The sequence below is a fragment of the Anopheles merus genome, unplaced genomic scaffold, assembly GCF_017562075.2.
Source record: "Anopheles merus strain MAF unplaced genomic scaffold, AmerM5.1 LNR4000515, whole genome shotgun sequence".
Classification (NCBI taxonomy): Eukaryota; Metazoa; Arthropoda; class Insecta; order Diptera; family Culicidae; genus Anopheles; species Anopheles merus.
In genome coordinates, this window is record NW_024428095.1 from 4,318 (window position 1) to 26,648 (window position 22,331).

Here is a 22,331-nt window from a genome sequence, read left to right on the forward strand (position 1 = left end):
GCAACTTACGTCTATAAAGATATCCAGCTAGCTTCGTCGATTTTCAGTAGCCCGTGGATACGAAAAGTAGGCGGAGTTTTTTCCTATTTTATTTTTATTCCTCCACAAAAAATCGACCACCGTCATTGTCGATCGAAACTCTTCTCTTTGCCGCACCATCAATATAGCAACCCCTTGTGATTACCTTGTGTGTGCCGGTCTAGCCCGCGTTAGCTGATGTTGGGCATTATGTTTTGTTTTAGTTTTCAGCCAAACTACGATACTTCTTCCCTACACTAGCATATTATCCCGTTGATAGCCGTGTTCCGGCTGTCGCCTATCATCGCCTACCACAGTTCTGGCTCCCTTTCGCGCTCCCTGAACCCCCGCGCAAGAGTAGAAACTGTGTAAGCCAAAACTATTTCTATTTTCAATTTCCTTCATTCAAATGCTCAGGAACAGTGGCAAAGGGTCCTTTAGGAGCGCTACATAGTGGCAGTGCTATAGGATTCACGCTCGAGGGTTCATCTGTCCCCTTCCTAAACTCGTGCAAAAGGGAAGGCCCCAGTTCCGATTTAATATTTCATTCGCTGTTGGTAGTTAAAGTATTGCTAATACCGTACCGCACAAGAAGCATTCGGTCTCATGTCGCGTAGGACCCAAGCCTGTAGATCGCTTGGAAGAAGGGTGAACGCATACTTGTGACTCGCCCTTACTTTCGGTAGCTCTCGTGTGTTAGAAAGGGAACTCGCTTCATCTCCATCACAGCCTCACAAAAGGTGGGAGCATTCGACATGAGCAACTCCCTCCCATCGATCAAACAACACGTGGTTGTATGAGTGTGGCGCGGAATCGCAGCTTGCCGCCGAGAAACAAGCGAGTAGTATTTTTGTTTCCTCGTCCGTGGCCAACCAGTTCCTTGGGAATACTTTCGGCAAACGGTCGCGTTCGTGCGAACGCCTTACGTTCGAGCCGCCTTGAAGCGCGATCGGAAATAACTCACGATCAAGCATAATTCCCGTCGCAACCCGGGAATCGCTTTGAGTAAACGCGCTTTTGCGCTCTTCGAGATTTCTGTGACGAAAGATTTGTATGCGCGAGTTTTTCAATTCTTCTTGCTGATGACCGTGGACCGACGGTACTGTCTACGTGATCATTAGTTCCGTTGTGTTTCGGGGATTAAGTTTTTAAATGATAAGTGTTTTTAATTGTGATAACTAGCTTCATTCAAGGATCTTTCGTGTTTTACCAAAGTTTGTTAGTTGAAATTTAAAGTTCCTGTTAAGTGTTACAGAAGAACAACAAAGATATCTTCTGCGGCGTTCGCGAATAGTCGTTAACCTTTCATAAGCATTTGTTGCCTTAGTTCCTATCCATACAGATTCCGGCGCTTGCGTAAGAAAATCAATCGTAAAAGTGTGTTTCGAGAGTTACGGTAAAGGTGTTTGCACTTTCACGCAGAGCAATAAGTATTGATCTCAGCCTCCTTCTCAGGCCACTGCGCAGCATGCAACTCCTAACAGCAGCACGAGCAAGTTGATTGCTACATTAATGATAGTGTTTGTTGGTGGCAATTTTGTTGCTTATGTTAATTAATTTAATTTCATCAAAGACCGATCTGTTGGAGTGGCGAGTAATCAGGAATGATGTGTTGAGAAGAGTAGATGAGAGTGCAACCAATGCAAAGAAGTGTTCAGAACCGGCATCACATGAAAGTGTTTTACGTTTTCGGATGACACTGTGAAATGAATGCTGCGTGTTGTCAGATTGTTGAAATGCCAGTTGTTTATGTGCAGTTTTTAGTGCATTAATGCATGCAATCGCAAATAATAGTGTTCAGTGAAGCTGATAATGGCATCCTTGCATCCTGATACAACTACGATGATGAAAATTAATTAATGAAAATAATGTCCAGCAATGGACTTCACGGCAGCTGCACACATGAAGTAGAGTGACTCGTTATGCAATAAATGTAACTAGATACTCAAACTCATTAGAAGTTGAGGTGAATTATTTGTGATAAAAGTAAACAAAGACTTATTCTGTGTACAATAAAAACAAAACTGTTTCAAACTTTATAGTCTAAACCGAGTGCGCTTTCAAACATAATGGATATGTCTGGCGCAAATTCCCTCAACATGAGACCACTGTTTAGTGGTTATCCTTTTCAAGGTAAGACAACATTTGTGATTTACTCTTTAGTCACTTTATTTTATTATTTTAATCAATAACAATATACTCCACTACTGTTGAACTAACTTATAGAATCTGATACATGGCCAAAGTTAAGGAGTGGTGGCAATTGTAATATTTTCAATCACTATGTTTCAGTTCATACATTTTTGCAAATGTTGTGTTAGGTTTGTATCCAGTAATTTATTAACCGATCTGATGGTACAGTCGCCAACTCGTAAGACTTAACAACATGCCTATAATGGGTTCAAGCCCACTTCAGTAGTGCGTACAGGCAGGCTTTGACCGATAACGGTTGTTGTGCCAAAGATGAAAAAAATCCTAACGCCGCCGAATTTTCAGTATTATTGATAATTAAATACTAAGGAATCTCGGAAGACCAGTACCTTTTGTAGATTAATTTTTGCTTTTATAGTATTTCTAAATGCGCTACACAGTTCGTAATAATCAATATTACGCATTGCAAGCAACAACATTTGCATTCCGGATACATGATTTGTTTATAAAACATTATTGAGCAAAAGGGCAGAATCATTGTTTCAAAAATTCACTTTGTGACAATTAAGATACTTGGAGTCGACTAAACGCTTTGAAAAGTGTATAAAGAAAAAGCATTATACTTAAACAGCATGATACTCGCAAAGATTATTGTTACTGTAAACATTCCTTTATGTGTAGCTTAATAACAAGGAGTGGAATAGTGTAGTTCAACTTCATGATTCACCCCAGCCAGGCTAGATTATAATATAAAAAAATTGTCAATAAAGCGTTATTGTTAAATTGTTAGCTTTTAAATATATCACACAAAGCACTATATAATAACTAATTGGTTTGTTTAAATATCTATTCACGAACGTAACATTCATCATTTTGCTATTTCATTTAATTATTCCATTAATTACATTGATTGAATTTGATAACTATAAAATTTATAAACAAATTTATTATTTTTTTGAAATTTTATGTAGTGAAAATTTTATGATATTCCACCATACAGGCCAAATAATACTAAAACAGTTATAGTTGTTGAATTTATTACATTTACATTACATACATTTTTATTCCCCATTTTTATTTCTGTCGTATCCTTATCAGTTTTGGTAAATAATACCACATCTTGTTGTCTAGAAGAAATATAAATTTTAATATCAAATATTATGTTAAAACGAAACACTTAATTAAATTCGAGCACTATTACTACCAATTACCAGTTGGAGAAGCTTTATTCGGCTTGTGCCTCCTTTTATATCAGTAAAGGTGTCGAAGCGCAAATCCACCGTGGAGATATACACCACCCGAACATCAGACGATGAACGATAAGAATGCTTCCTATGGATGAAGAATGTGAAAAATGAAAAAGGTTTCTTTTTTAACTTTGATCATTCTAATATTCCAACTGGCTACATGTATCCTCTGTATTCAACGCCACACGCAGCGGCAAGTATTCTCGCGAGTTTCAAAGGCGCATCAAAGGCGCAGAAAAGGACGGCGGACGCTTACTGCCGCCGTGGTGATCCGGAGTAAGGCATATGGTGTACAAATTAGCCATACCTGAATTCCGACGAATCGGTCCGACACAAACCCGGTCAACCGGGGGCGAGAAGAAATGGAAAACCGGAAAATCAAAATTTTTCACGCTTGGACCAGATGTTTTCCTGCATCGATCGATCCGGTTCGATCGATGATGGCTCCTGGAATAAGATCATCTTTTTCTACACACGCATACACAATCGTTTTTCACACACTGAGCATAGGAGAGCAGAAAGAGAGGGAATGTATACCCAAGTTTCTCTCGTCCATACGTGACGTCATAGAACAGTTGTCAATTAAGTGCTTTTGCATCTTTCACGTCGCTCGTGTCAGCTTTTACAGATACAATGTGATGTAAAGAATAGATGGAAGAATGCATATACATTTCCAATTTTCTACACACCAGGCGTGCGGCAGCTGAAAATTGTCTGCTGAAACAACTGCTAATCGATGATCATCAGCACGCAATTTTGTAGCGAGTAAAGATTAGTCCTTAATATTGATGTATTATTTTACAACAAATGATTGTAGGGATTATTTTTAACTTAGTGTCTCATAAACGTGCTAACGTTAGAGCTCAATCTTAAGTGTTCGCAATTGCGGTTTGAGTTAAAAAAAGAAAAATTTAAAAGTCTTGCATGTGTGTATGATACCAAATTATTTGTCATTACTTACCTCAACAGTACTTGAATATAACTAAAGTAGGAGGGAAATATGGCTGTAATCGTTCCTTGCGTAAAAAGTAATAATACAGTAGGATGTATAAAAAAGTGTATAGAAAAAGCAATGCTCCGCAGTGATCAACGAATGGTTCATTGTTTACTATCCCATATGTGCTTTCACCAACTTTCAACACTTATTAAGTAACACGCAATTGGATACTCACCTCTTACGGACGGACTAGAACCCATGACGGGCATGTTTTTAAGTCGTGTTCTCAACGGAACGACTGTACCAGAGTACCGCCGTTTAGAAGTCTATATAGCAATTTTTCTCTTCCTGTTACAGTAAGGTGAAGAAAACAGTTCATTAATAGATAATATTACTGATTATTAATGACTTTTTATTACTGATTTTCAGTGCAACCATTTACTGTATGCCTTTCAGTATTAAAAATGTTACTGAAAACCGGCAAAACTTGTGAATAACTAGCGATACTGAAAACGCATTAATCCATTTTGTCTAATCGATCTGTGCATCAGGACAATAACCGAACACATAACACGATGTCCAATTATTCTTGGAGTACAAAAAAAAATATTTCACCTTATTCCTTAGAATATTTTAGGTGGCATTTGTAGGACCAGTAAGACTGCTTTAAAACAATTAGAAGCCGTTTCGATGCTTAAAATCTCAGTTACAATTAATCAGGTAATGTGCTTGCTGATATGTTCATGAGCTTCGAATGTTCATGAGCGCTTAAATAATCAATAAACTTGTTTTTACAGTACACAGTATAAAAACTGTATCAAACAATATAAGGCGTGGATGAACATAAGCAAAGGAACTGCCATTTTCTTACCACATAAAAGCAATCTCAATCTAAAAGTAATATTGTGATGAATGTGAAGGAATGATTGTGTAAATAATTTTTTATAAATATGATTACCGAACTTTAAGAATGTTTGAAGAAACTTTGTGAAATCGGGCTTCGTAGGTCATAAAGCAAAATAATAATATGACTTCTAGACAATATTTGTAACAATTGATAAATTTATTGTACTTACATTCAGGACTGTTATTCTGTCTCGCGAATTTGGTCCATGTTGCAATAGCGAGATGTAATGCTAATGCACAGCCCTTTCTCAAGAAGCATACCGAAAGATGAACCCATGGGAAAGTGTAGATGGCCCAAAGAGGGGGTTTACTGGGGGTTTATGTAAGAATCCTATGTTCCTGAATCCTGTGCGACAACAGGAGTCTTTCGAATATTTCCCATTGTAAAAAAGGGAAAAACATATACACAAATATTGAATTTGATGTAATTATTTGAAGGGATCCTTCGTTTCCGTTTTAGTTAATGAGTTGCTGGAATAAAATATGATATTTCGTCAAAATGATTGTACAGGTACCTTGGGATCACTAATAACTAGCATCTAACACTTTCATCAATATCCTACAAGTATTACAACCGGCGAACCCAAACCTAACTATCCTCCACAAATTGCAAGCGATTTACATTTTTCACTGAGCATTTCTCTAGTCACAGTGTGTTTTTCTTTCCTCGTTTTCGTTCTCAGGTCAAGGCCGTGTGAACCAGTTGGGAGGAGTATTTATCAACGGACGTCCGTTGCCAAATCACATTAGGCTGAAAATCGTCGAGATGGCCGCTTCTGGGGTGAGACCCTGTGTGATTTCACGCCAACTGCGCGTTTCTCATGGATGTGTATCTAAAATCCTAAACCGCTACCAAGAAACCGGTTCAATTCGTCCCGGAGTAATAGGGGGATCTAAACCAAAAGTAGCGACACCGGAAGTGGAAGCTAGAATCGAAGATATGAAAAAAATGAATCCAGGAATTTTCAGCTGGGAAATACGTGAAAAGTTGATAAAGGTAAGCATCACGGACACTATAGTTGTTTGAAATATACGCCTAATATTTTTAACTTTCTTGTCATAAAAATACTAACAGCTACGATCCTATTTTCGTTATTGCGTGAGCGCTAAAAATTGTTTTTTTTTATTTATTTCAGTGTTCGGTGTTCGGACACTCAATTAAAATTGTTTGTCATTAAAATAATATTTGACAACAACATAATATAGCAACAAACTAAGCAATACAGCAAAGCCGTCCCTCCTGAGTTAATAAAAAATATAAAGCTTCAAACATTTTTAAAACAACCAAATTCAGATTTTCTTATGTTTTTCTTACGCTACATTTAAAAAATTTTCATTTTCTTAATTTCATTCATAAATTTGAAATAAAAAAGATTACTTGCAATAATGTACCACCGGCATAGCTATTGATAGTTATTGAATATAAAAATACAAACCAAAATAAAAGCACCGAAATAAAGTAACACTCTTTGAATCATCATAGAAGGTTATTCATGAGCAGTTGCTTTTTAGAATAATGCGAATAGCCCAGTCATGCTGCTGTCATTATTCTGTTTTAATCGATTCTCTCTTCATACAATGGACACATATGATAATGTTAAAAACATAAATAACACACAGGTTACACAAATGTAACAGAAATGGTACAAAAACACAACAGTACATTTTGTTCGTCATCAATTAATATGCTGGTAATATCCACAGTATGCAAACGTTACCTTGGATCTTTTCTGATACTTGTGTTACTAAAACAAACCATTCTACATAGTTTGATCGAATATTCAACTCATGTACTTGAAAGTAACGAAGCTGCTTGAACATAATGACCGGTACTAAACTCGCCGTTTGCTCTATTAATTTTGTTTTATTGAATGCGGGGTCACAAGGTGGCTAGAAAGACTACAGGTGGGTTTATGATTTGAATTTGATATCCATCTATTAGGATGGAGCTTTCTATGCAGATTGTCAGGAGGGGAAAACAGTTTGTTTGTTCTCCTGGCTGCTATCAAATGAAGGTATGTCGAATTATACTGGACAGATCGACCTGCATTGTTTGGATGGTGGTGCAGATTTGTTGAAGTTCAATTATTATTCGTCATTTGTCATATTTTAATTTCCATTCAAATAAACACAGTCAATTCTACCACCGATACCGAGCATTTGATCCAAATATCAAGTTATTTTTTCCCCGCTGTTGTCTAACACATAGGTTGCGCCGTATAATTACAATGAAGCAAGAAAACGTGGCAAAGCCCCACACAAATGTCCAATGATGCTTTCTGTTGATCAATCTCTTCCGTGCTTGCGGTTGGAGGTCTTGGTAGCCATCATGCCAGCAATCGCTTTAGCTGCGTAAGAAGCTACGGGGAGGGAACCAAAATTAGGAATCATTTTCGAGTGTTAATTTGCTGGGGTGCCCGAATCTACTACTTCCCAGATACCGCTAATGACTTTCGTCAATGATGAATAGCTCTTGGGGTCGCTTTCGGTAGTCGAAAGTCCCTTTTGGCGGCTGATCAGTACTACGCTCCTTCCGTGAATGGACGGGTTGGAGCTACATGTGGAATATTAGGTTTACCCGGCGAATTGTGATGAATGATGATATGGAAGATCATCATTGCTACCGAAGGGAAGAAAAAGGTGAGAAAATGCTCCCAAAGAGTAGGACACATTACAACAGCGAGAATGAGACGTAAGACGAGCTGAAAATTGACAAAAAAGCTCATCATTTCAGCCAAAGCTGCCGTCTATCCACACAGACTTTTGCAATTTAACTGATACAAACATCATTCACAACCACCCGATCAATCCACCGGAGCTATGCCGTGCACCGCCACACGACCTGTGGCGGCTGTTTGAAGTAAACATAATTTGTTTTCCAGAGCAAAGTGTTTCGACAATGAAACTTCAATCTACTACCGTGACTCATCATGACGTAACATTCATCCAGATGTATGAAGTGGTGAATGAAATTCTTTGTGCACGGTTTCGGTCTGAAGGTCTAAAGGCGTAAAAGCTCCACCAATTCCAGTCAATGCGACCCATTAAAACGATCTCCTGGGAGGGATGTATTACGTCTAACACCGAAACGTGTTACATTTCTCACCCAAAGGAAATTCCGGTAGCGTATCTGATATTTAGTCACGGATTGTTTAAAAATACATACATCCAATTGTTCGCCGGATCCCGATATTCGTCTACACGCTCTACATACCATGTTAGGTAGGATTGATCAGTGGTAAAACAGCTGGCAAAATGGGAGAAGAAAACTTAAGAGTCGCTCGCTCTCTAGAATCGATCCGTTGAATTTGATTGATTCTAAATGAGATTCTGTGTGAACAGTTTAATTTATTCCACTCCCATCGCATATGGATCGACCCGCCCTGCGAGGCTTATCTTTATAAACAGATCGAACAGATTCAACTTTAATCTATGCCGTCCTTTAGATATACGGCTATTTTTGATATTTTCTAAAGGAATTTACAAGCCGTTCCAATTCCTGTAAATGAATGAAACTGCCACCGCTAGTTTTAGTGTGTAACCAGATGGGAATTGAACGGTCGCGATCACACATCACCGATCAAACACATAATCTGCCGACTACTGACAATCATTCCAAGAAAGTCTCTGATACCGCTACCAGGCACACACCAGTTTCACGAGTCGCGCAGTGTACATAAGAAATTACACTACGATGATCCGATTAAGGAAATTTGTTTTCTATCAACCTGAAATGATAGGCACACAACGTCAACGAGACACCTCGACGATGCTGGCATTCACACACCAAACTAGCATTTTGGCGGTGGCTCCTCGTGCATGGTTCGATGAATTGGAGCAAAGGTATTTTAGTCTCGTTGGTTCGCATTGATCTTAGCTGGTGAGATAAGTTTTTTTCGAGCTGTCATGTCAATCTCGCGCCTTCTACTTCACGAGTTTGTGTGTGGTTGGTGGGAGTGCGTACAGTCGGCAACACCAAAAGAATCATCAAACCTTTCAGTGAATAGGTAGAGAAAGGCAGTGCAAGACAACAAACAATAAATTATAAAATGAAGGAAAAAATAAGATTATGGAATAGAACTTTTCCCTTTCTGCTCTTTTACCATTCTAGACGGCCGGCTCGGACGACCCCAGCGATAATAAACATTCTGGTCAACTAGGACCTGATGTGGGCTACCGGCAGGTAAATGCCTCTTTATTCTAAACCATCCACTTACTGGAAATCAATATTTTACATTTCAATATTAACTATTTTAATGTATATTAACAAATATTGAACTATGAATTGTAAACTGTCACATTTCTCGATTTATTTATGTGTCATACGAAATTATCACATTTTGACATGAAATTTAGCTGTAAATTAAATAATTCTTTGCATATAATGGGATCTTGATATAGAAATAGCAGTTTCATCTTTCATTGTGAACTATTACTCATGATGGGTAATTGCACACATCAACCTTATTAACCCAGCATATTCTCAAAGAAAGTAATTTAGTTCTGCAATTAAAGCCGTCACAAACTAAAGAACGGTGTTGCTGCTAATATCTTGCCAATCTGTCACTAATTCCAAAGAAATTATTGAAATGCGTCGCAAAATAAATAACACTTAGTTACATTAAGCGACAGCTTCGCTGGTGCCATCAAAAAGCAGTCATTCGGTAATATGTGCACCGTACCGCGTTTCTACTCATCGCCGATCGTAATTTTACGGACAGCTTACGATTGCCAGAATGAAGGAAAACGGTATATTTCATGTACAGCAAACTCTTTTACGCAAATCCGCATGTTTCTTCCTCAAATACTTGCTCATGCTCTGCTGCAGCGTTTTCAAAGATAAAAAGAGTAAAGGACAAACACAAAAAACAAAGAAAAATTAAATCCGACATGAGAACTTAACCTTCATAACGCGTTCCATCATCGAGTATGAAAATATATTTAAGATGACAATCGCGCTCTGCATGTTCAGGCACATTATCCATCGTATGCCAGATAGACCGGAGATATTTTTTTCTTTTGTTGTTTCGATCTTTTTGATCCCTTCATCCGTTGAGCCAGTATTGTCACTATTAACAACTTAATTAGGTAGGTCGCTTTGAACAGATTTCGACTTGAGTTATTGGCCTTTGCCTTGTTTAATTGTTTTATCAGTATCTTGTACTATAATACAAACTTAGGATTTTACTCAAGCTATTAAATAATTGCCAATTCATTCATATTCCCTTGTTTTTCCCTTTGCTTTCTAAAGCGATAGTGATTCTCAATTTATTTAATTGAAATAGTAAGTCAAGCAATGTTAGCGAATGTACATTTACTAAAAGATACAGATTTCAGCATTAGAAAAGAATATTAATGTGTAAAGTTATTTGTCGAATCATAAAATAAAAAACAACAACAATTAATAATAATGTTTCACCTTCGTTTTATGAATATATTTATTTCTTTATTTAAGCATTTTATACTTCACATAACTTGTTTGATTGACTAATTCATAAAAAAACTTATCCAAATGCTACTGTTGTATACCGCATTATAATTCAAAATTGTATCAAGGACACAACATTGTGACACCATGTGAATTTCTGTAGTTTATTAAGCAATTATTTTTCCTTACGCTTGTACAGCCTTTTCTTGAAGAGAGTTGGCGAGTTGATTGGTATGGATTAACTAGCATCGACCACAGCTGATACGTTTTGGATTGAGATGTACGTAAAAAAGAACCTATAATTATGAACACGAACCATTGCAATGTGTTGACGTGAAAATAGAGGTACTAATGCGCCTTATTGCAATTATAAACCTGAAACATACTTAACATACTTAAGAAGTAATTAACACATAATGATTGATAGATTAGACATTTCCTAAAGATAACTTATCTGATCATACAACAAAATAACAATATTTTCATGTTCATGTTTTCATTGCCTAAGGATTAAAAATTAGACCAAATTCATTGGATCTAAGCGTTCAATCAAGAACGTTTTGTATTCTAGGCGTGCTTAACACCATGTTCCTATTTTAATTTACTTGCTTGTTTTAGAAATTTCTAACTATATATTGAGTTTAAGACGATTAAAATCTCAAACTCTTTGTTTCACACTTTCAGTCTCGTTTTCGCTTTATTGCTCTGTGTCTTTATCCACAACATTTTGACTGTTTTCGTTCTTCTTTTCATCATTGATTGACTTTCCTACCTGCCCGATGAATACCAAATAGGTGTTATCGTGACTATCATTTAATTACCGAACGTGAGATCCAAACGGAAGGATAACAGAAAAGGCACGAGGTATTTCGAAAACTTCTTTTGTAGAGGCGCATTACAGAGAAGCACTAGAAGTGCCACGGTATAAATCTTTGGTTCGTGTTGGATTCGAAATGTTGGGTTAACATCCTTTCGCTTTCCTAGAGCCGTCTGGCCGAAATGAATTTGACAACGGATCTAACCCCGATTGTAGTATTTAATTGAAATATTTACCGCCAAAGAGCCACACAACCTACAGGTGCTTGATCATCGTTTGGTACGAGATGTAAATGTGTAATTTGTCTGTGTATCACTTTTTGTTACTAATTACTATCTAAGATTACTTGTAATCAATAGTATATAGTAATAGTAATAGAACACAAGTAGTAAAATATAAGTGTAGATTATTCTGTTCCATTTCAGTAACATTTTATGGTGATAACAGACATCCTAAGCATTCATAGCTTTAGTAATATGAAGAAGAAAAGAGAAGAAAAAAAAATCATAAACCTTCTAAATAGAATGGCTGTAAAATGATTCTATAATTCGTAAAGTAAATAATAAGCATAAAACCTACGCCATTGAAGACATAACATGAAACAAACCGGAATGGGAAGCAAGCCAAACAATCGAGGAAAACAATCCTGAGCAGCTTCATGATGGTGCTGTTGAAAAGTGGGAAAATTTAATTATAAGCTGTGAAAAGGTTTAGCACCTACAAATATACGGTTTCTATCCGAAGTGTTCTTTTTTGTCTTACTTCATCCCGGACGGTGGCGTAAAACAATACATTTTTTAGGTAACGTGAAGAATTCTCCATGCAAGAAAAAGTAAATATTTTTCATTTGATTTGACATGAACAGTTTGAAAAATACGTAAATTTGAAAACAGAATAATGAGAATCAAATAGAACAAACTTTATAGGTAGCATGCTTGTTTGCTTTGAAACGATTTAATGATTTACCCTTTGGTTGGATTCATTTCAGGAAGGAGTAACGGATCCTCCCAGTGTTTCTTCAATAAGCCGACTTCTGAGAGGGGGTGGCGTTGATCCAGGACGGAAAGACGACGATGGTCGAAAGGATTACAGCATACACGGTATTCTTGGGGGTAAGTAATACATTACCTGGGAGTGTTTATTGTTTTATAGAGGTAACATTCATAGCACCATCGTTATGAAAGATTCAGCACTTTCAGCAAAATTGATACCAAAATACATTTCACAAAAAATGTGTAATGAGTTGTACACACCAGCACAATTGCATGATGGCTACGAAATGATTTTTTTTAATAACTACGATCTTTCACGCATATTTTACATATGTTACGTTATGAAATATCACGTTAATAACATAATTATAATAAAATTAAGCATATGACATCGCAGCGCATTAGAATAGGATAATTTTTTTTTAACCTAAAATAGGAAAACTGCAATAACACGTGTGAATGTTTATTAAATAACGCACAAAATAAAACATACACCTTTAAATGTACAAAAATGTGCATTTGAAATACAAGGCTTTTGTTATTCAGGAATGAAAAGTATATTAAAAAATAAAGCAACATTCAGAAAACTTACTCATATAACATTCCTCTGCCTCTGACGTCATTGAGTGACAAGACCTCAGTGATAGCATTATGCACTTTAGGTGGTACTTAATTTTCTTCAAGGCTTTCTTATACATATGTATTTTAGTCGGTAGTATACTTGCTTTTGCACTAAAATTCTGAGCACGAACTGCCTTCATCGCTTAACGTCCCCGCACATCCCTCGCTGAATGCATCTTTTGAAAACGAGAGTTGAATGAGAATAGATTTGAGATAAACAAAGTTTTTGCCGCAAATAGAACTCATAATGTCATGTGGGGTAGCAGCCATTGCATAAATACCTTTGTTTGTTACGTGATGAACACATGTTGAAGTATTAAGTATTCAAAGCAACGTTTCTCGTACCAACATACATTATTTTTTTAAATCCATGTAGATACTTACGATCGTTTTAATTATACTCGGATTTAGATTAGACTTGAATTATATTCAATTTTGCTATCATCAAACTGAATCAACATGGTTAATACGCTTCTACGCTTCTCAAGATGGAAAATGGAATGTTTAACTGTCTTTACTGTTATTATTACTGGGTGGTCCACAGCTGGTTGTTGGTTTTATGGATATAAGCACAACCTATTGCTGAGTTTCCTGAGTAATTGTTGTTATTCTTATCGACATCTTCTGCGAGTAAAACTGGCTCTTCATCTCTTGTTGAAATAATATCAACCGACAAAGGCTAGGCATTGACTAATTTCAACTATTCGTTTGTTATGATGGCATTGAAAAACAATGCTTATTGCCACATGAAGGCAAACAATTCATGCGGCTTGTGTTCTTAGTCCATTTAATCTTTGTTTCTTTCCGACCCTCCCGCAGAGCATTTGTATGTCACATAAGCACGATGAACAATTGAGAAGACCATACTTTTCATTTAAACAAATCGGTTCCCCTTCTGAATTGTTTCACCTTTACTCCGGATGTCCGGAAGTTGATTTGTCGAACAGTTGCAGCTTGAAACACCTGTCTAGGTTCCTACTATGATTCGCCTATCATGGTGGTATCACAAACATAAAAACCGAAGAGAAACCTTGTACGGCACAGCTGGGAAGTAAAACAAATGTTTTATTGCATTCTACATCAAGCAGCTTCCTTGTACATAATACGAGGATGCGACTGGCTGCATCTGCTCAAAAAATCTAAGAAACAGAGAAAAAACAATTCAGTACAACAATGTATTATTTACAAACATTTCATGATTAAAATTTTTACATAATTTTAATCGTTAAAAATAAAGCTAGGTTTTATTGGTTGTTTACTAATAAATTCGTACAAAATGAAATATAACCGTACGTATAATATAACCGTCTTCTTCGACCACAACACTTGCGTATTTTTAGTTCTCCATACATCCACACAAATATACAAATATGTATAACTGTTTCTTGGTTTCTTTCCGACCAGTCGATTGCGACTGAATGGGTGAGCTTTGCGATAGATGCTCCGACTGTTACTAGTTTGGACGAGGTTTTATTTTATTCAACATCCTCCTTGTCTTAGCCATGAATGAGTATCTTTGGTTGGGCGTTTAAATAATTGTTGCAACACTGAATGTGCAGCATACGTGTAAAAAAATAAAGTTAGGGAAGAAGTGTTTATTCTTGATCCATATATTCATAACATTCCTCTAACAAAAGGCCTTTTTATTGGGAAAATAATCAATCAATGCATCTCGATCATTGATCTACACCGACTACAGTAGCAATTATCTGCCAAACATTCACATGTTTGGCTTTTGTACTATACTTGTCCCTTTATGAAATGCGCCTACGATACATAAAACACGAAAAGTGTCACACCACAAAGCGGCTATTAGGGTACACGAAGAGGCTCACACCCGAATGACAAGTTTTACTTTTCTTTTCATGTTCTTCATTTATTTTCTTTTCCTCTCCTTTTTCAAATATTCCTGTGCGGTGAAAACAGTCCCTCTTCGTGATTCGGATTCCTGGTTCAAACAACGATTTGTGGCAAAGGCCCGATTCTTTCTCTTTTCGTCATTTACCTCCAACGATGTTAGGGCGTTTTTTTTTTTCTAGGGATCTTTTACTCAAAAGTCACCCGGGAAGGGTGACAATAATCAAAAGGTTGTCGTACAACATCATTTCCCGATTTTTGTAACCGATAGTATCCTTCAGCGGCAAACCTCTTTGATGCGGCATTGCTGCAGATAGAACTTTGAAAACTAGAGCAGTAACACAGCCTAATGCTCTTGAACGATGGATACACTTTCGTTTCGGTGGTTGACTTCCTAATGTGTGATGTAACGGAACATAAGAGGATCCTGTAATAGAAATACGAGACGGTATGACGACAAACGGATGGTTTTGTGTCTAGAATTCTTTAACAATCAAATGCAAAAGGTACGATGCGGCTAGCATAAAACGACTGCTCTACTGCAAACGAAGAAGAGCTACTGTAAGAAACGCGTCGGTGGTCGAAAAAAAAACACATGATAATAAATTAGTACATGTCTCTCCTAACAGGATTGTCTCTCCTATCAGGATAACGTAGGCTATTTCAACAAAATCTCTAAAAATCTTTTTAAAAATTTCTTGTTTCCATGTAATAAATGCTCAAATTGATAGTTTAAATGTTTATATGTATTACCTTCTAGCTATTGCAAAACATCGTAGTTCGTTCAACTGCATTGTACAGTAAACTGCACTTCTAGTAAAACATAAGTAACTTTCCTGTAAAGCAAAGACCATAAACAAAATTAAGAGAGAAAAAACATTGACTATTTAACAGCGTTTCTCTTTGTTATTCAACAGTGTGAAAGAAATAGGAACAACTTTTCGTATAGTCTATCTGATTACTTATTCAACTTGTAAGATATTGTAGAATTTTTATTATTTTAATTCCACACATCGCGAACAGAACAGAATTTGGTCAGACATTTTGATGAGTAATCGTAGAACCATTAATCTTAGAGTGACTCGCCGCACCTGCTACAACATCGCGCATCAACCGAACTATCGCAACCTGCATCACGCTTTTTTCGTAGATTCTGATGTCTCGAGCATTAAGGATATGTATCCAGTTGCTCAACCAACCTTTTCTGTTATGGAGCAGGATCACATATTCAACAAAGTTGTAAATTAAATTCTCGCCCTTTGAAGAGTGTCGGTAACATATTTTGAAACCAGGTCAAAAGTTCTATGACGGGAAACAACTTTGATCTTAATAATGGTAGGTAGCTACACAGTACAGCAATAGTCATATCGAAAGATAAATACTTGAACTATTGTGTTAATAATATTTAACCCTAACGTGTAACACCTTTTTTAGTAATACCTTTGACGATAATTTTCGTAAAAAACATTTTTGTTTTGTCATTTAAAGATCAAACTTCATTCAAAAATCAAGCTTCTTCTATTCAATATCGGTATTAACAACGTTTATCACAATATTTATTACATGTTATTTATTTTTAGAATTCACTAGACTTGATCTTAATTTGTAAAATATTTAATTCATACGTTAAAATATATGTTAGTCCAGACTTATTGGACTCTAAAGACTTTAGTAAAAGAAAAAGTAATTAGTAATAGAAATTTTGTGTATTTTAAACCTTGTAACAACATTAACGGTATTTCGTCATAATTAAACAAATTCAAGAGTCTGATTTATCTAGATTTCACTACACTTCCGCAATCGATCCAATGTAAACCATTTCCTAAAATTAGGTCAAAAGATACCGACCTTTATCGTTACTTCCAACTACACTAACACGGCGTTGTTTCTTTTTGTGTTCCTTGGACACTTGTCTATGTCTATCCTCCTGTGTTGATCATACCGTGCGATACTACTCCTATTTCTGCCCACCCCCCCCCCCCCCCAATGCTGAACAAATGAGGAAAAATCCTTTCATGAAAGGAACCAACTAACAAATGAGTGTGAGTTTACAGCAGCTAATACCGCAAAATTGTACCTAAGTGTCAACCGACACAATGGGTCACATGATACCGAAGCCAATATTACTTGGGCGGTGAACTTCAAAAGCGATCTCTTTCTTCGGACCTGCTATTCGATTGTTCGTACTTTACGCGATGGAATGTCCGAATCAGCCAGAGAGCCGACGAACAGCCTAATAAATGAAGGTACTTCGTTTTCAAAAGCTTAGGTCCAAGACTGCTCAAGTGCAGAGGGCTCATCCGCCATCGCCATAGACGGACCGTCGCGGCGAAATGGAATGAAAAATTGGTAAACGAAACCTTTTAGCCTTATAATAATTTATTAAGGGGATTCCGACCGTCAGACCTAGTGACGCTTGTACCCGATGTCTTGGTGCCAAGGATGATGTTTCGAAGAGAATGCCAAAGAATAAAAAAAGCCAAACGATCAGACACCGAAGGTGTTGTGCGGGATGGTGTCCCACATGGTTGCAGGGCTGGTCACAACTTCCTGTACTTGCTGCACTGATTACTGAAAAATGACATCCAATATCCGATTATGACTCGCTCGCTGTTTCTTCGAATGTTTATGATGTATTTCGAATGCCTTTACGTTGTTCAACTTCATGTAATGAAGCCAATACACAATATAGCAACGAAAGAGTATCTTTAAAAATGTGCTGAATATTTTATTTATTCATTTGATTACTGTTCAATTATATATTATATATATGCATGTAGAATTAGATGCAGTATATGTAATTAGATGCACAATTATCCTACATATTTTAAAATACAGTTTGTGGTATTACTAAGTTCTTTTATATCTTCGTTCTGTGTATTTTATTTATTCGTTTGATTACTGTTGAGTTATATTATTATTTCTAATTTGATTGAATATATTAGTTGCACAACAATCCTAAATACTTTGAAATACATTTTGTAGTATTACTATGTTATTACATCCACATGTACACATCAATGTTTGAAAAATAGCCAACAATTTCAAGTAACGCATATTGTATTTATTACTTTTCATTCAGTGAGTATTCTATGTATTGTTATAGAAACATTTTGTCAGCAGTAACTATATTTCACTCCTTGATACACATACAATAATAGACAGCCATAAGCTTTACACTCTCTTTCAACTCCAAAGTAAAAATCACATGTTGTTCTTGGATGTAGGCTGCGTATAGATTACTTGTGTAAATATGGTGAATATAACAAACACTTTCAGCGCGTCTTATTTCTGACAAAACTTCTTAACATCACGCCTAATGCCATGCAGTCTGGGCAAACCAATTTGCTTTTTCTTTTCTGTCGCTTGTTTTGAGTGTTCTTATCTGAAAAAGCTATTTTGCTTCCAGATTAACTCTAACGTGCTCAGGTTCTTCTCAGGACGATAGTAACGGCCGTTGTTGGCGGGAAGCGTTCTGTCTGTCACTGATCATTTGCTATTGATCGCGTAGCTGCAACTGCTGCACCACAAACACAGAAAGTCTTAAATTTTGTTTTGTTTCGTAAACCGACCAGCTAACACTAATGGTCCGCTCGTTTTTATAGCTTTTTAACGAACACGCCATCCTGACCGCTGATGAAGGCTGCAACAAAGCCATCACAGCCAAAAAAGGATCATAAAAATCGGAGAGCCTTTAAAGGTGATTCATGAATATTGTGACACTCTAATGATACTGCTGTTGTTTCTTATACAAAAAGGAGCTTTTACAGATCACAAGTGTGTATCAACATCCAACATACTTAACCTGAATGGAAAATCGTGGCTCACAAGCCATCCCCCTGATATGAGTTATTAACTGAAGCCAATCATTCTGTTATTTCTTTTCACAATCGATCGCAAAGTATCTTTTGGAGCAAAAATAAAAAAAATGTTTCTTTTAGATTTATTTTGTAATATGCACATACTTTATGTTTTATGTTTTTATGAATCATGGCAGTTGACAACTGTACTACGGGACCACCTCCAGATTTATTGTGATTACGCGCCATGATAACGTGATTCCCAAAAAAATCCCAATTACTCCGTTTTTTTGTAGCAAATAAGAAGATTGGTAATCAAATTTTAAGTGTTAAAAAAGATGTTGTAAATATAAAACAAGTAGAATAGCTCCAGGAAATCCCTTTTTGATCCATAGTCTTTGATTTCCAGAACTAGCCGGAATTAGTACGGAATATATTTTCGCTGGGGAACAATGAATATCTGTTCTAAGGTTGTTTTTCACAACTACATTCCCACATTGTTGATAACGACAATGAGTGCCTTGATTGTTCAATACATATGTTAAAATATATCTGTAATTATCTTGTATGTATGCATACAAAACATAGCATGTTCACGCAAATGAAGATTGTTGCATACATTTTTTCTCGAATGCAATTTACCATTTGTGATATCTCAATAGTTGTCATCAATGATCTTCTGTGTTTACATTGCACCGGCAAGATTAGGAAGCGCAGGTGATAGGGAACGACAGGAATGTACGTCTTTCGTATTATTTTATTCGTCTAAGATATCAAATAGTCTAAGATTCACAAATAGTAAAAGATATCCTTACATAATCACATTAGTAGTAGTTTTTTTTTTTTTAATTTAAAAAATACAAATTGTGTTAGTTTTTTTTTATTTATTTGAAAAAAATCTTTCAAATTACACTACAACGAGCTCTGTAACAGCTTAATACAGTTTTATTACCACAGTTTTATTACCTTGGATAACCACTCACCAACGACATAGAAACCACTAACGGCAACAGCAGTATAGTGTTCTTCTTCTTGTTTCCTAAAATACTATCCATCTGGCATCTGGCGATGTTGAGGTTGTGTTGTTGGTGGGCTAAAATTCAAACTGATTTCAATTACACGCCACATTATGCTACCGTACAAGCACAACCATTCGTCCATATCAGTGACTAATTTCGTATACACTTTTTTCTCTTTTCTCTTTTCATTTCAACTCGGTGCCGGTTGTCATATAATCGTTATTTCGTCAACGGCTAGGACGCGGATCGGACTCTAGCGACACCGAATCGGAACCGGGAATACTACTGAAGCGGAAACAACGGCGTTCGAGGACCACCTTCACGAGTGAACAACTGGAAGCACTGGAAAAGGCCTTCACGCGCACGCAATATCCGGATGTGTATACACGTGAGGAACTGGCCTCCACCACCAACCTAACCGAGGCGCGTATTCAGGTGTGGTTTAGCAATCGCCGCGCACGGCTACGCAAGCATGCTGGAGCACAAATGTCCACACCGCTAAGTAGCTTGGGCTCTTTGCCAATGTCACAATACCACCCAGGAGTAGCGTCGAATGATTCATACCAAATGGCGGCAGCAGCTAACTATGAGTTTGTTGCACAAAATCCATCGACATTTACCTCTGGTCACTTCCAGCACGGTCACTTTGGAGGACAAAACTTTTCTACTAACCATATGGGCTTCCACCAAAATAATCAAGGTAACGATTTTCCTAAGGATTTTCAATACAAAGCTTTGACTCTCTATTGATCGCATGAGTGCACTAAGTAAGATAAAATGTTGTTCTATTTACAGAATTCCTTCCATCAGAATACACCAAAATGATGAGTGAAGAGTATATTAAGCCGGCGCATGAAAATTCCATCAAATTAAGCCCCTCTGGTAATCAGGCTGAAAACTATGTTAAAGTACCTCCTGCAGCCCCGGTAACAGCATCTATTGCGCCACAGGAAACTCCATGGAGTCAGTCCTATCCACCACATCATCCAGGGCAAGCGTATGCCACCAATTTGGTTGGCTGCCCACCACCAGTCACGACAACGACCGCAGCAGAATATCACCCAATGCAGCAAGCACCAACCGCCTATCCAAACAAATACTGGTCATGATCAGCTATCGTGATATTCGCTACTCTTACGCTCGCATCGCAATACATCAACCATTATTGACTAAAATATCATTTAGCCACGATAATGTCAATTCCCACCTCCTTATTGTCAAATTGAGATCCTGACAAGTAGACTATATACAAAGGTTGCCACATCCTTTCCGAGAACCCGATTTGGGACAAATACCAATTACTTGACATTAAAGTGATAGCGTTTGCATTAGGACTCTCTAGAATATAATTAGCCAAATTTGGCAATTTTTAATTTATTTTGCCTCTAGGATAAAGTTGTCTCATACGTAGCTCCAGCACGGTTGTCCTACTGTACACTTAGCTTTAAGTGTTAGCACTTAGCTTAAAGTAAGTTCCAAATATTCCTTATCGCGATAACAAAATAAAACCTAGCATACGAAATGGAAACAAATAAATCATTTGCACCCCACCAGTTTAATTAAACGTTTCATCATAGCACCTCAGTCTTGACAAAAGAAATTTTTGAATAAAAATAATTATTTTCATTTAGTTGAAAAACTTTACCAAGGGAAATAAAATTCCAACAAATTACAAATAAAGCTTTTATAATTAGCTGTGGAAAATTTGACCCATTTGATGCATCTGTTATCGAGTTACGTCATTGATGCGCACCGAAAATTCGAATTTTTGCATAATTTGTATGTCATGCTTTTCAACAAAAAGAAAATTTGGTTTGTGCATAAAAAGTAACTTTGATGAAATTTATTGGTCTTATACATTCAATCAAAATTTTATTACAATTTTTGCTTAAAGTAAATATATTTTGAAGCATTACACGATTTTAAGGTGTAAAAAAACTTTTTTTACTGTTGTCTATTCATGAGTCAAAAAGGTATAATTTTCTCCGAGAACTTTTAAACTCAGAAAACTACCGTTTTCTGAATATGTAAAAGCGGTGAACTGTGTAGCTCGGTAACAAATTTTAGTCTAATCTTTCCCTTTCAAAGAAATACCTGGTTTCAATGGATTATGTAGTAGTTTTCCAATGATTTTTACAAGCTTGAATCCGTCTCATAATTAATTGATGACGATAACTTATACCTCCAACTCCAACAGAAGGATTGCTTAGTTATTACTAAGTACTGATTAGTATCACAAATGTTGTCCACAATTTTTTGAATAGTTTCCAAAATGTATTGGCAATGTGCCAACATTTTTAAAATGTCGAAAAAAGATTTGCGAAACAGTCTATAAATCGCGGGTTTTATAAAAAAGCAGGTTTTGAAAATAGGTTATAAATCGTAAGTCAAACGTTAAAGAAAATAAAAAATATTAATCTGTAATAGTTGTTTTAATCCTTCCCTTTAGTAACTAGTAGTGTCACACAAGAATGTTTGACACGACTGAATTGGACAATATTCACAATGAAACGCCTAAAAGTATGCAAACGATCATTC

General features: G+C 36.6%; 1 protein-coding gene across 2 annotated transcripts; it reads left to right on the forward strand.

The window, feature by feature from the left end:
• Positions 1–1,704: 1,704 nt before the first annotated feature.
• LOC121602575 (protein gooseberry-neuro-like) lies at positions 1,705–22,184 on the forward strand. 2 transcript variants are annotated; one of them, XM_041931339.1, is made up of 6 exons: positions 1,705–2,151; positions 5,943–6,256; positions 9,371–9,442; positions 12,493–12,616; positions 20,032–20,493; positions 20,589–22,184. In XM_041931339.1, exons 1-6 carry the CDS (start codon positions 2,088–2,090, stop codon positions 20,900–20,902), a joined length of 1,350 nt encoding a protein of 449 aa, XP_041787273.1. In that variant the 5' UTR covers positions 1,705–2,087; the 3' UTR covers positions 20,903–22,184. The 2 variants fall into 2 exon arrangements, with proteins under 2 accessions (XP_041787273.1, XP_041787274.1); XM_041931340.1 differs by lacking the exon at positions 9,371–9,442.
• The last annotated feature ends 147 nt before the right edge of the window (positions 22,185–22,331 follow it).